Source organism: Sander vitreus, chromosome 11 (assembly GCF_031162955.1).
Source record: "Sander vitreus isolate 19-12246 chromosome 11, sanVit1, whole genome shotgun sequence".
NCBI lineage: Eukaryota > Metazoa > Chordata > Actinopteri > Perciformes > Percidae > Sander > Sander vitreus.
The window spans coordinates 5928602-5943195 of NC_135865.1; the positions used below are offsets into that span (position 1 = coordinate 5928602).

Here is a 14594-nt window from a genome sequence, read left to right on the forward strand (position 1 = left end):
AAGCCCCACCAGATCTAACCGGTGGCGCTCCACCTCCCGCACAAGTTCCGGCTCCTTCCCCCACAGAGAGGTGACATTCCACGTCCCCAGAGCCAGCCTCTGCTGCCCGGGTCTGGTCCGTCGAGGCCCCTGACCTTCACTGCCACCCATGTGGCAGCGCACCCGACCCCAGCGGTTCCTCCCACAGGTGGTGGGCCCATGGGATGGAGGGATGTCCGCCACGTAGCTTTTTCGGGCTGTGCCCGACCGGGCTCCGTGGCAAACCCGGCCACCAGAGCGGCTCGCTGGCGAGCCCTCCATCTGGGCCTGGCTCCAGGCGGGGGCCCCGGGCTTCCTCCGGGCAGGGTCACTTCATCCCTTCCTCGATTTTTTCATAGGATTTTTGAACCTTAGCTTGTTACATGTGGCGATATATGCTAAATTTAATGTCTCATTGACATTAGCAAGTTACTGACCTATCTGGGTGCGTTTTGAGATGCCTGATGAAGTTCGACGTTGTAGATCCGGCATCATATATCTTGGTGCCACACACCTTGCATGTAGCTGTTCACTTACTGCTGCTGTTTATGAAGTTATTGAACGCAAAACTAATGACAAAAGGCACAACTCCAGGAGGACTTGGTGTCGCCATCGTCAATGCATTTTTTGATATGTGAGTGTGCGCACAAAGGCATAGCGCATGCGTTACGTTGCACGTTATGGCAAAGGGCAGGGACATGCAGCTCATCATACGTTTCCCCAACATATATATGCACCGATAAAATAAAATAGAAATACATGAATGAATTTAGATTTAAAAAGCAATAATTGCATGAAAACAGGTTGTTGACAAGTCTCGAAGCTCGAGTCAAGTCTGAAGTCGCGGTTTGTGCGATATAAGTGCGACTCGAGTCCGAGTTCTCAGACTCGAGTCCCCGTCTCTGTGTTCGGCAGCATGTGACCCGTACTCTGTCTAGAGAAAGTACTACAAGTCATAGAGATAGTCGGTCAAGCAATGATATATTCAAATATTCCACAAGTTGACACCAATGTATCCCGCATCGACGTAACACGATACCCTCCATTATAAACTCGTCAACGTTTGTATAGGTAAGCTCTCCCGGTTGAACTGTACTCACTCCTGATGCCGATGGGTCCGCGTGGCCAGCGGGCTGTGGTACAGGTGGGCTGGGTCGTCGCTGCGGAGTTACGGGGTATCTGTTCTCGGCCTGTTGGGTGGCCGGTCTTCCGTCCGTCTGACCATGGTGTCTCGGGTCCGGGAATCTGGGATCGTACTGCGGTGGGTACCTGGGGTCTACGGGTGGCTGCGGCGGAGGCTCGATGGGTCGTATGGCGTGACCACCCTGGGAGTAATGGCTGGCTCCGTTGTTCTGGGACTGGTCCTGGGACTGGGGGTGCAGGATCACAGGGGGAGGCTGCACCTCTGCCACCTCGTTCTCCTTTAAATGAAAATAAGAGATTTATCAAAAATCAAGTCGTTGAATAAAAAAGGCTAAAAATGTCTACGTTGTTGTGCGGAACCTACCAGATCTCTGAAGAATGGACTGTACTCTCCAAGCTGCGGAGGAGGAGGAAAAAGAGCCGTTTAGCAAAGACTGACCTCTCACCTCCCAATCACCTGATCTGAACTGTATTACATAATAATGTAGATAGTGTATATTGTCTCTATATTAAAGGTCCTATGACATGCTGCTTTTTGGATGCTTTTATATAGGCCTTAATGGTCCCCTAATACTGTATCTGAAGTCTCTTTTATATAGACCTTAGTGGTCCCCTAATACTGTATCTGAAGTCTCTTTTATATAGACCTTAGTGGTCCCCCTAATACTGTATCTGAAGTCTCTTTTATATAGGCCTTAATGGTCCCCTAATACTGTATCTGAAGTCTCTTTTATATAGACCTTAGTGGTCCCCTAATACTGTATCTGAAGTCTCTTTCCTGAAATTCAGCCTTGGTGCAGAATTACAGACACTAGAGCCGGTCCCACAATGAGCTTTCCTGAGGATGTGCCATTTCTGTGTCTGTAGCTTTAAATGCTATTGAGGAGGAGAGAAGGGGGGGGGGTGTGGCCTTGACCAACTGCCATGCTTCGCTTGTTTTCAAGCCATCATGTCTCTCTCTTTCTAATGGGCGGGCCAAATTCTCTGGGCGGGTAAAGCAGAGAAAGGGGAGGTAACCTTCCTCCTTATGATGTCATAAAGGGAAGATTCCAGATCGGCCCATCTGAGCTTTAATTTTGTCAAAGGCAGAGCAGGATACCCAGAGCTTGGTTTACATCTAGCGCCATTTCTAGCCACTGGGGGACCATAGGCAGGCTGGGGGAAGTCATATTAATGTTAAAAAACCTCACAAAGTGAAATTTTCATGCCATGGGACCTTTAACTATTTTTATTTTTACAGACGCATAACTTTAGTTAACCTTTTCATATGAGTGAAGGTATTTTACAGTTGAACAGTGCAAGTATATTTTGAGCAATAAGCATCATTAAAATGTAAGTTATTTGAAATGACTAAAAACAAAACTATATTCAACCATATCAAAAGTGTAACCCTAACCACATAGTGTTCTTAAATGTCTTTTTCATATCCGCCACAATTTCCATTGTTCAAAGCCACTGTGCCTCCTGATGTATTGGTTGATAGAATGTTTTATAAACCAGAGATATGGCAGTGGTTTCTTTTGATTTGTTTTGTCCCCTAGGGGCCAAAAATCCACGACAGCTTTAAAGTCTAATTGTATCATATTTTTGAATTCTAATTAACTATCTAATACAATTAAAAGCATTGCATTTCATTTTCTTGGGTGAAAAGTAGAACGCTGTACCATGACTTGGCGCAGTCCATCGCGTACTCTCAAATACAGGTCAGCTTTGTCTATGATGTAGATGAGGCTGCCCTCTCCCTGCCGTCTGGCTGTAGCTACCATCGTTTCGTAGGACCTTAAAACAGTAACCTGTGGAAAACAAATGTACGTGGTGTTCGGCTTCTGTTGAACAGAAATAAAATGACAAAGAAATGGCTGCCAATTCCTCTTTTAAATGAAAAGTTCTAATCAGCCAAAGTATTTCAGACACAATGTGATGAGTTGGCAACAACGGTTCCAGAGTGCAGACTGATCGACAAAGAGAACTTATTATCCATGCCGGCCTAGCAATTGCACAATTGGTCATATAATATGAAAATGCCGTGATGGCACTTACCCCAGAGGAGTGACCGGGTATCCCAGGTGCACCAGGAGGACCGGGAGGTCCGGGAACGCTGACGGCTTCAAATGAAAAGAAAAGCTCGTTAACGTTTGGCGCATTTAAAGCTCGAGAGCAGTTTGCCTCCAGTAGCCGACGCGTAGAGTGCAGACGGTAGCTTGAGGTCACCCTAACACTAGTGGTACAAGTGTATAGTTTAGAAATATCCAGAATATTAAAACATAGAAAAAGCCGCTTACAGTGACTGGGCCTATATTCCCCGGGAAGTGAGGGAGATCCTGGAGGTCCAGGTGGTCCGGGAGGACCTGGACGCCCATCGTAACCAATCCCTGGTGACCCTGGTGGCCCCTGGGGTCCAGGAGGGCCCATTATGGATTCTCCCTTTGGGCCCTAACACGATGGAGAAATAAATGTAAATTACTGGAACGCATTATTCAAATGTCTAGCATCTAGGTCGTGACAACTTTGAGTTATGTGTAATACCGGCTTGCGTGCTTTAAGGGTATAAGGATAAGTCGATCTGGACCGACGTATCTATTCAGTCCTCAACGATCCAATATTATCCATACAAAGTGAATATATATATATATATATATATAAATTCTCACTCTATAGTTATTCTTTTAATTAAAAAGTGTTGTTTGTTTGTAATGATATTGTCAAATCATATTTTAGTTGCTTTTTGTGAGTTGACGCAAGTAATTTGGCTCACGTATCGTCTTGTATCGGTCGCGGGACCCCGAATTGAATCGGCATCATATCGCGGCAGACTTTGTGATATTGGTTAATATTGTATTGTCCTAAGAATAGATATAATATCGTAATAAAACATGTGATTTGCACCCCTATTGTGTTTACTGTACAGGTCAAACCACAAGTCTTCCGACAAAATAGGATCTGGGCCGTAAATATGCCCTACCTGTAAACAGAGGTGGAAAGTAACGAAATACATTTACTCACGTTACTGTATTGAGTAGTTTTTATTTTGTATTTTTGAAGTAGTTTTTGAAATCAGTAATTTAAAATGTACTTGATTACGTTTTGAGTGAAGTATTGTATTTCGCTACATTACAAAACCCATTCGTTACGGAGTAAAAAAAAACAAACTTCGAAAACCGAAAGGAAGAAAAAAAAAAATAAAAATCGCAACCGGAACCACTACAGTGAGGACTGATCAGCATCTAGGCTGTCTACCAGGCGCCAAGTCTTTCTGTAGGAGAGAACGAGATTGAGGTGGTTCAGGCGAGCGACGACGGTTCAGAGACCGTTTCAGTAGAAATGCTAGCTGAAACATCAAATTCTGCTGCCCAAAACGACGAAAATCCTTGGCCACATTTGAAAGACAGATGTGCCAGCCAAAGGTGACTGAACTGGCAGAATTCAATAACTCCACATCTAATCTGCGGAAGCATGTTTTTGGTAATTATTTGTGCATTGGTACTTCAAACTAAGTTTTCATGACTAATAGCAAATTGCCAATTAGCAAAACATGTTTCATGGCATTGCTAATTTTTGTCTAGCACTAGCAACCCGTAGGACAACATATGTAGGACACTGGCTAAATTAATTCACATACATCTAATTAGCTCATACAGGCCACCCAAACTGTCACCGGTTTGAATGTAAACAAGCCTTTGAATTTACAGTCACATCTTGCCATCATGTCATGTGTGACATGTGTTATGTTGTTATTACATGTGTATACATTTGTATAGACTTTTATACATTTGTATAGATTTTTCTTTAATTAAAAACAATAGTTTTGGATTTATGACCCCTTGTCCTATTTTCACTACATGGGAGAGATCCCCCTCGCCCCGTTTTACAGTTTTCTTTTTAATGTAACTTTTACTTAAAGTACATTTTAAATGAACTACTTATTACTTTTACTTCAGTAATTTTTCTGATAGGTAATTTCACTAAAGTAATATTTCATGAAAGTATTGGTACTTTTACTTGAGTACAATATTTTAGTACATTTTCCACCTCTGCCTGTAAATATACAGTATACAACAGCCATTTTACTCACTGGTCTGCCAGGAGGCCCTGGTGGGCCTTGTACTCCTTTAAAACGTGGGCCATAATGTCCATCACCAGGCGCTCCCTTTTCTCCCTTCACACCTGAGTCTCCACGCTCCCCCTTCAGTTCATTCTGTTGGAAACAGTTTAACATTATGAAGTACAGGACATCAAGCACACTAATGAAACTGACTGGTGGTGTATTGATAAGCTAGTTTACCTTGAATGTGTAAATATCAAAATTAGAGGCTGTTCCTGGGGAAAACAAAGGTGTTTTAGTGATCAAGTACTCGTAATTCACTTCAACACAGTCCTGCAGTGCAGGTATATTATGGATGAGAGCAGAGCATGTTTTTGGAATTGTTGGAGCCTCGCCTTATTTCCCCCACTTCCAATTTCGCTTACACCATTCGAAGCATGCCCGAGCCCGACTCTATGTTACTTCAGCACAGTACGTACAGATGAACAGCGCCCGCCCGCCCACCCACCCTCTCCATGCCGCCCACCCACCCGGCGGACTTTTTGCTGGCAAGGCTCCAGACATGCAGAGTGGCGTTTATCTGAAAGGAATTGCCCTGTGAGCGAGGAGCGGAAATTCCAACATGACATCATGACGTCGCCTAAACATACACGGCGACTTTCTTAAGCCAAGTGGCGTGTTATCTGTACGCATTTTGAGCTATCTGCGTGTATGTTTACGCTGTATACAGTGGACGTAAACATACACGCCACGTGGTGTAATATCGCCGTCTTGCCGTGTTATCGCGAGAACAACGTGTTATTGTGAGAAGAAAGCGACGGTTTGCTTTACACAAACAAGAGCGAGGAAACGCCACACGCGGGACGCAATCCCCTCTCTCCTGGGTGAAAGTCCTGCGTTTTACCCATCCGCCACCCCGACCAACCTCCCTACGCAGATTTTTCGCCATTTCGTACTACTCCCTACGGCGTCAATTCACACGCAATTGCAAGGTAATGTAAGTCAATGGAGGCCAAACAGCGTTGATAAACGCGCTAAAAAGAGAGTATGCGTCTTGATAACACGCCAATAATGGCATACGAATCGGCGTGTCATACATAAGCCATTTCATGAGATCAGTCTGGAAATTCTCGCCGCTCCGCTACGCTTGCATGCTCTGGTGGAAATGTTTGCAATAATAGTACAGTGTGTATATTTTACGCAAACTGGGATTTACCTGGAAGTCCTCGGTCACCCTGCTCTCCTTTTTCCCCTTTAGTCGCTACAACAAAATATCATTTTTAACATCAGTGAGTTAGACACAATATCCTACAGGTGTGTCTGGCATGGCAAAACTGTTAGCGCCCTGCATCATAGATAGTGATGTCTGTTTTATCAATTCATTCTTCGCATCTAGTCAGACTTGACAGCTTAATCTCTTGACGATAGAGTGTATATCCCCTTCAGGCTGACGCTGCTGGATCAAACTCAAGTTAAGATTAAACTGTTTATCTCTGCAGACACTTTAAACCCTTTCTAAATCTCCCTTCCTCGACTGGCACCTTAACTTAACTTCTGTTCTCTGTCTCACAGTAGTATGTATTGGTGCTAAAACAACAAACGGTGTGTGATGGAGGTCATACCTGGGTAGTTCCTTGAAAGTTCATCGTAGCGCTATGAACAGAAAGAAACGATGCTCAATGAAGAAACGCACAGCACCAGCAACCACAGAAAACAGGATTTGTCTTGGTTTATGCCAAGTTATGCAGTTAGCAACTGACTTGGCGGTTTCACCAGACAACATGGCTTAAACTAGAGAACAAAAGCACCGGATAATGACATTAATGCCTCAATGATTCAAATATGATCATAGGCATCGATTTCGGTGGGGGCGGTGGGTACGCGTACCTACCAGATTTCGTCATGAGTCATTTGTACCCACCACTTTTCTTTGAAAACCTTGAGCTCAATTTAGTTAAAAAAAAAGTCCAACACATAATTCTTGAGCGACAGATGCCAAGAAATCCTCAACAATCTCTATCCCCCACAGTAAACAATGATTACCAAATTTCTCTCTCATATTGCTCCTCATAACCACTGAAAACTGTCAAAAAAAAAATCGAACCAGAAATGTGGTGATGATTGATCGCTGTTTAGGTACATTAAACCACATTAACCTTTTTCACGTTATGACTTATAAACCCCATGAGAACCGCGGGGAGTCAACCCACAGCCGCTCCGCTGCCCTGCTGAAAATGGGAATCAGAAACACTTAATGTAAGATAACGTCCATAATAATTGGTGTTTGGGTTTGATTTTTTGACAGTTTTCAGTGGTTATGAGGAGCAATATGAGAGAGATATTTGGTGATGATGGATCGCTGTTTAGGTACATTAAACCACATTAAGCTTTTTCCTTACATAGGCTCTAATGAAGCAGAAACGCTTAATGTCAGATAACGTCCATAATAATTGGAGTTTGGGTTAGATATTTTGACAGTTTTCAGTGGTAATGAGGAGCAATATGAGAGAGAAATTTGGTAATCATTGATCATTGTTTACATACATTAAACCACGTTTTTATTCAATAGTAAGCTACAGGACAGCGTCTTTCAAAACATGACCTGCGCAAAAGAGAAAAAAAAGAAGTAAGTAATGCGTCATTGTACCCAGCACTTCTGGAAATGTACTTCTGAATGCGTCTCTGTCCCCAGCACATTTCACACCAAACTGACGCCCATGAATATGATATGGTTTAGCTCCCAGACGCCACAGGGTACATGGGAGACATGAGCGTTGTGTTACAATCAACCAATAACATCAACTGGTACACATAAATGTCCAAGATTTAGTTCAAGGTACGAGGTTTGGGATCTCGTATACTCACGTTGAAGCGATCTAAGGGAATGGCTGGCCCGGGGGGTCCGGGTGGTCCCGGTGGTCCTGGTTGGCCAGGGACTCCCTGATGGAAAAAGGTTATTCACTCTCTTACTGTTTGGTGTTTAGATACTGAAGGATTCCCATTAGGTAGTGGTAAGATTACTGACATAACATCAATCGCTTACAGACCGACAGTATTTTTGACATACTGTGACACATTGATTGCTAGCATTGATGTTAACGTCAGTTTGTTTGACATTGAGAGCATTCTCCTAGCAAACACCGACATGCCACAAGTCACATTGGCCGTCTAACCGTCTACAAGAGAAAAATTGAATTTGGCTCTATTGGGCAATTTTTAATTGTTCCTTCAAGTCAGCTCGTATTGGCCGCGTTCCACGCTGTCCGGAGCCCAAAAAAATGCAGGGGACTATCTGAGAAGACGCAGACGGCGGAAACAGCTGATGTGAGGTAAATGTTTGCCATATAAATTCTGACGTAGTAAAGGCTAAAAAATATGTGAATAAAACACGGATAACGAGGGTCCCTTCAAGCTAACAAAAAAGCTAGCTAGCCAATAAGCTTTTGATGCTCAATGCAAGGCTGTACCTTAATTACACCCTGGCACGGCTTAGGGATTGCAAAGTAAACCATACGATGTCAAACTGTATTAAAATCTGCCTTCTGTCTAAGGCGTTGGTAATAATAAATAATAATATGCACACTTACTGGGTAGCCGTAGCCAGATCCAACTCCCGTCTCTCCTTTCTCACCCTTGTACCCATTAACACCGGGGCGACCCTGAGGAAAGAAAGTCATTGATTATTTCCCCGCACTTGGAAAAACAAACGATGGGATTAAAATGTAACCACAGCGATATACAATAGGTCAGTAAAAGAATATGGGGTACTTGGTATATGAAAACATAGCAACATAAGACACCAAGCAAGGGGTACTTACAGGTCTTCCGGGCATTCCAATTTCACCCTTTATTCCAGGAGGCCCATACGGTCCCTACCACAATAAATCATGTAATAAAAGACAATGAGCTGACTGGACAATCAAGTGAAAAAAATGTTTTTAGTTTACAACAGTGTTGGTACATTAGTGTAGATATCTTCGTTAGAAATGCTCAAGCACTTACAGTGGGGCCAACAAGTCCTGGAGATCCTCTGTCTCCCTACAGGCAGCGATAAGGAAGCACATTAGTTTCAACAACACAAACACCACCGTAACACAGGCAACACATTTAAACATGGAAAGTAGCGACATATTGTATGCTATAGAGGAGAGGTGCATGTATGTGTTTGTATTTCAATCAATCTTTATTTATATAGCACCTTTCAAACATAACAAAATGCTATTCAAAGTGCTGAACAGTGATTAAAAAAACATCAGACAAAAAAGGAATGATAATAAATAAATCTAAATGGATTTAGAGACTAATGCACACCAAGATAAATAAAAAAAAAATGAATAAAATATATTAAAAAAAACACTGAAATCTTTAAAACGGTATCAATCATAATACAAAACCGTACAAATGTTACAAAAAATAATTAAGACAATAACCGTCACAATATATATACACATACATACACACGCAAAAGTAAAAATACTAAAGCAATAGAAATTATAAGACGTTAAAACAAATAAACACTAAAAACTAAAAGTTGCACGTTTGCTTTGTGATGTGAGGGCGAGAGAGACATGCAGTAAATGCACAGAGTCAAATGCAGTGAGACTCACCTTCGGACCCGTCAGCCCTTCTAGGTGGAGAAGATTTCCATCCGGTCCAATTATTAAGCCTGGTTCACCTTTCTCACCCTGAGCACAGAGCAGCAGCAACCAGACAACAGAGACTTCATTACGGCCGTGTCCCAATGATGACGAGCGGCTAAATGAATAGTTGTGACCAAACAAATAAGCAAGACTTTACCTTCGCTCCGTAGCCCGGGGGGCCGGCGTCTCCTCGGTCACCCTTTGGTCCAATAGGACCCTGCGGGATAAAGACAATATGAATTCTCAACATTCATCTGGCAGCAGGAAGGGATCTGTTCCCCCAGATCAACTCGAGACGTTCAATTAGTCTCCGTCTATACAGTGCAGCTTGTAAATTGCTGAGTGGACCGCTGTTTAGATATTGACTGTAGAAATTAGCGGATGGGATGCTTCTTTGAGTAGATGCGGTGCCAACATGGCATCTGCTTGCAAATGTGGTGCAGCGAAGCATTTGACGCTCGCTTACTTTTGTGGATGCAAATTACTGTTAAATTATCTGGAGGCATTATTGGAATTTGAAAGAAAAGAGTGTGAAGAAGTCTCTTCTTTTTGCCCTTACAGCAGTTTGCTTTCAGCTTATTCCTGTGACCAAAAGGATCACCACCCACACCAAAATTCAGCACACAGAATTTGAATCTGTAATGTAATGAAATGAAAAGACAAAAACCAACAAGGAATTGATCCCACCAGTACGTATTGTTAGTGTAGCCAAAGCCTGATAGCCTGATACTTATTCCTCTGTGCCAGAGAGCTCCAAAAACAATGTACTCCTGTTTGAGTAACCTTCTCTAAAAACTGAGAGTGAGACTTTAAAACATTTTTAGTTATTCTTTATTGAGAGTTTAACGCTCAAAAACTTAACTAATCTGCTTCATCAACAACTGCAAAAAGTAGAATGGCAACATAGGCCAACCCCTCGACAACTAACGTTAAAGATTGGATCACTAAAATATGTGACAGCGCTTTTTTTGACCGAACACCCACTTCAAATTGGTGAAAACAGCTCAGACAAAGCAAAAAGCTTAGTTGTGTGAAATAAACACAACTTTGGCAGAAAATACTGTATTTGTGTAGGATCCCATCATGTATAGCATGAAACTGACTAAGAAAATAGGTTTTCAGGGCCTTTAATTTACCTTTTTAATAATGCATTTATTTATTTATTTTCTAAAGTTTCTATGGTAGGACTAAGTGAATGGTTTTGAGGCTGATTGCCGACTGTGTGAGATTAACACATTGTTGGTTTTGGTCTTTTCGTGGGACGTGTTTACAATAATAATAATAATAATAATAATAAATCATAAAATGTAGATTAACAACAGGTTCAAAACACACAGGAAACAGAGACAAAGAGACAACGCAAGACCAATAATGTGACGCAAATACACTTCACATTTATGGTGATAATAAGGGCAAGGTAACATTAATTATTGTAACACAAGGAGACTTACAGGGAATCCAGCTTGACCAGGTAAACCAGGTCCTCCCTGCACAGGAAAACAGACACACATAGCTTTATTGGATGGATGTTCTGCGTTTTGCTAACTGACTACCATGTACACATTTGGTATAACAAATAACACAAATGTACAAGCAAATCCACCCACAACTCATTCTGGCCCTGAATCGTTTTAACTGTGAAATAAGCAGATTTCACTCAGTGTAGATCATTGGTATACAGCTGCCTAAAATATAATGTATTCAAATGGACACGTTTGGTTGTTATATTTGATAAAGGTCAGACAGTGATGACACAATCCTATGTTCTCATAAAGTTTGACATCTTTGAAGAAATCCCTGATCAGCCCTGATGTGTGTTGTGAAAGAAAAGGATAAGTAAATTAACACGTTTCACCACGTGGTATGAATATTGGTTTAAGAAGATTGTCTGTCGTGTCTCAGTTGACAGCCCACTCTACGGTTCTAATTACAAGTGCCCAGTCAACTGTATATATGTTTTTAAAAGCTCAGCGATGTGTACAGGGCCTTGTTAAGTGTTGCACCAAATGCATTTAGATCTCAGTTTAAAGGCAAACCCTCATCTATGGCACAGATATGACTTTTTAAAAAGATGGCAAAATGAGGAGAAAGACAAAGTTGTATTTGTTTCGTTTTGCTGTATCAGTGTCACGGTTTAAACATGAATACAAACCTGAGGCCCAGCTTTGCCAACACCACCATCAACCTGTAGACACACACAAAGAGAACAAAGTTAAGATGAAGGCCACCACTGATTAAAACTGCCAGTCCAGTGTGTGCTCTCTGTTACTTACATTGCCAGATGTCTGGTAGACGATTTGTCCAGGTGGTCCAGGTGGGCCGGGTGGACCTGGGATTCCAGTTCCATCCCGACCTGGGTCGCCCTAAAACCACAGCACGCACACATGCGGCAAAACCATGTAAAACTGTCCCAATTAATCAAACGCTCATGACAGAGCTTTAGTTTTTATGTTCGTATTAAACATAAATAATAAAAAAGATCTTGAAAAAGGTTACGAGGTCTGAGATCTAAATGACTACAAAGAAATGTACAGACATGCAGCGTGTTGCTGTACAGCATTGGATCAGCACCTTACACACAACTGCTTTGTAGTTAACATAATGTATGAAAACAATAAATAGACATTTAGTGTTTACATGATATTTACCCTCTCTCCTTTGATGCCACTGCCACCCTTTGGTCCCTGTAATATTAAAAGATATGTTAAGGAGCTGTTTGTCGAAATACCTGCTCCATAAAGGTCTGACAACAGACGAGATGAACAACCCTCTTATTCACTGAAGGCAATAGAAGCACAGCGTATATTATTATCTAATTATACATGTTAAAAGGGGGATAAACTAGAATGATTGAAACATATAATTCATGTTTACTTAAGCGGAACAGCATCTTGCTGCAACTAGAGTGTTTTAACATATTAAATGGGGGAAACATACTCCTTTCCGCTGTCTCAAAAGGTTGTTACCTTATCAATTCAAAACTGACTTCTACAAACACTTCAACAGATTAGACATTGTTTATTAAATAATATTAACTCATGTACTCATTAACGTCATTCACCAGCCTCAGGGCTGCATCTCACTGTCTTTGTCACTGGATAGAGTTCCCCCAGCTGTCATCACCTAACATAAGTATGACTAAGAACTGAGCCATCTCCATGACAACTGAACAAACTCCATGATGAAGACCATGACATGTAATTGAAAGCTCTGGAAAAAGCTAGTAAGTGGAGCTTGTTTAACTTTGATTTCTAAGGTCCAGAATGAACTTTAATGCTTATATTGGGTATAACTTATACGTACGTACGTCCCAATGCGATAGTATATTTTAAAGCAGTTCTTGTCCGACACTGATAAGATGCCTGATGTAATGTGCACCTCTACTATAAAACTCTCCGTGAAGCATTGTAGCTAAACTGTATTCAAACTTATTCTGCACTGCTGGAAACAGCAGCAGGACGCGTAAAAGATGCACATTCTTTGACCTCAAACTGTCCATTTCCTTCCCTCTGTTACACTATAGTTACTTTTTAATAAAACTGGTTGACACAGGGGTTTGTGAGAGGGGTTGGCCTTTTCTTCTGTTACTGCATCTTGCCAACATTTTCCCTCAAAAAACAAAACAATTTTCTAACCCAGAAAGTACTCAATACAATGGACTTTATGAAATTACTATTGTGGCCACGGGGGAAAATGGTCCACTGATATTAACAATTGAGAATGCTAAATATTTTTGCCCAATGGCTTGTTCGTTTATTATATTACATTGTTGTGAAGTTTGCTACATAACACACACTAAAAAAAAACATTAATCTTTCCTTCAGAGTCATTATTTTGTATTCTGTAAAGCCCAGTTCTGACTTTCAGCCTTTTTTTGTAGCTGGATATCATTTGTTGTGTCTAAATATGAATGTGGATGACGTTAGTGATAGTGAGATGCTTGCTACAGCTGCATTTCTAGTATGAATGAAATGCATTTTCTCTGATTCACTGCTTTGTTCTAACGCCGCTCGCTCTCTATAAAATAATACAAATAAAATGGATTATAGATCATTTGATTTCTATAGTTGGTAGCCGTCTTGACCAGCTGACTTCTCTATTGGCGGTTGAAACAGGTGACGTCCCTTACGTGTCATCTAGATGTATTTTACCTGAGGTCCGGGGAAGCCATCCAGCCCTGGTCGGCCATCTTTTCCTACAGAACCTTCGCTGCCCTTCTGACCTGGGATACCAGGCAACCCAGCTTTACCCTGCAGAGGTACAAACAAGACACCCCAGTGAAAAAACTAAATTCAGTTAAACACAAAAACTAAGTTTCTACCACATTACTGCCCGTGATGTGAAGAGTTTGCTTGTACTTAAAATCAACACCCAACTCTGCAGCTTTCAACTACTTCCTGCTCATTGTCTTGCTTTAGCGCGTCCACGAAGACAAATGTGTTCGTTTGCTGTGTTGCTATGAGTTTGTCTTTCTGCCCCCTTTATTTTCATACATTCTACTTAATAGTCAGTATAGATTGATACTTACATTTTTTTGTTTAGATTTTATGCCACTGCTTCTTTTATCCAGGCATTCATTTTATATTTTTCTTATTTTCAGTTCTGTCTGTGTGCTTGTATTGTTGTAATTTCACCGTTTCTGACTGTTTAGAAAGGGCAAGGACCTTATTTCGCCATGGATAATCATCAAAGCTGCAGCTATTTTTCTCAACCCCAGTGATTTAGAAAACAAACAGGTGAAATGAAACTCA

The 14594-nt window shown here is 41.6% G+C and overlaps 1 protein-coding gene across 3 annotated transcripts in view; it reads right to left on the reverse strand.

Annotated features, from left to right (window-relative positions):
- col18a1a (collagen type XVIII alpha 1 chain a) overlaps positions 1 to 14594 on the reverse strand; it is a 98664-nt gene that overhangs the window by 10760 nt on the left and 73310 nt on the right. For all 3 annotated transcript variants that reach the window (XM_078263217.1, XM_078263216.1, XM_078263215.1), the window contains 20 exons: positions 13995 to 14093; positions 12492 to 12527; positions 12117 to 12206; positions 11996 to 12028; positions 11295 to 11330; positions 10001 to 10060; positions 9811 to 9888; positions 9206 to 9241; positions 9022 to 9075; positions 8791 to 8862; positions 8069 to 8143; positions 6826 to 6856; positions 6420 to 6464; positions 5444 to 5478; positions 5234 to 5356; positions 3444 to 3594; positions 3202 to 3266; positions 2826 to 2954; positions 1526 to 1558; positions 1119 to 1439 (listed from right to left, as the gene is read on the reverse strand). In XM_078263217.1, the coding sequence (XP_078119343.1) occupies positions 1119 to 1439; positions 1526 to 1558; positions 2826 to 2954; positions 3202 to 3266; positions 3444 to 3594; positions 5234 to 5356; positions 5444 to 5478; positions 6420 to 6464; positions 6826 to 6856; positions 8069 to 8143; positions 8791 to 8862; positions 9022 to 9075; positions 9206 to 9241; positions 9811 to 9888; positions 10001 to 10060; positions 11295 to 11330; positions 11996 to 12028; positions 12117 to 12206; positions 12492 to 12527; positions 13995 to 14093 (1602 nt within the window). The remainder of the gene's footprint in view (positions 1 to 1118; positions 1440 to 1525; positions 1559 to 2825; positions 2955 to 3201; positions 3267 to 3443; positions 3595 to 5233; positions 5357 to 5443; positions 5479 to 6419; positions 6465 to 6825; positions 6857 to 8068; positions 8144 to 8790; positions 8863 to 9021; positions 9076 to 9205; positions 9242 to 9810; positions 9889 to 10000; positions 10061 to 11294; positions 11331 to 11995; positions 12029 to 12116; positions 12207 to 12491; positions 12528 to 13994; positions 14094 to 14594) is intronic.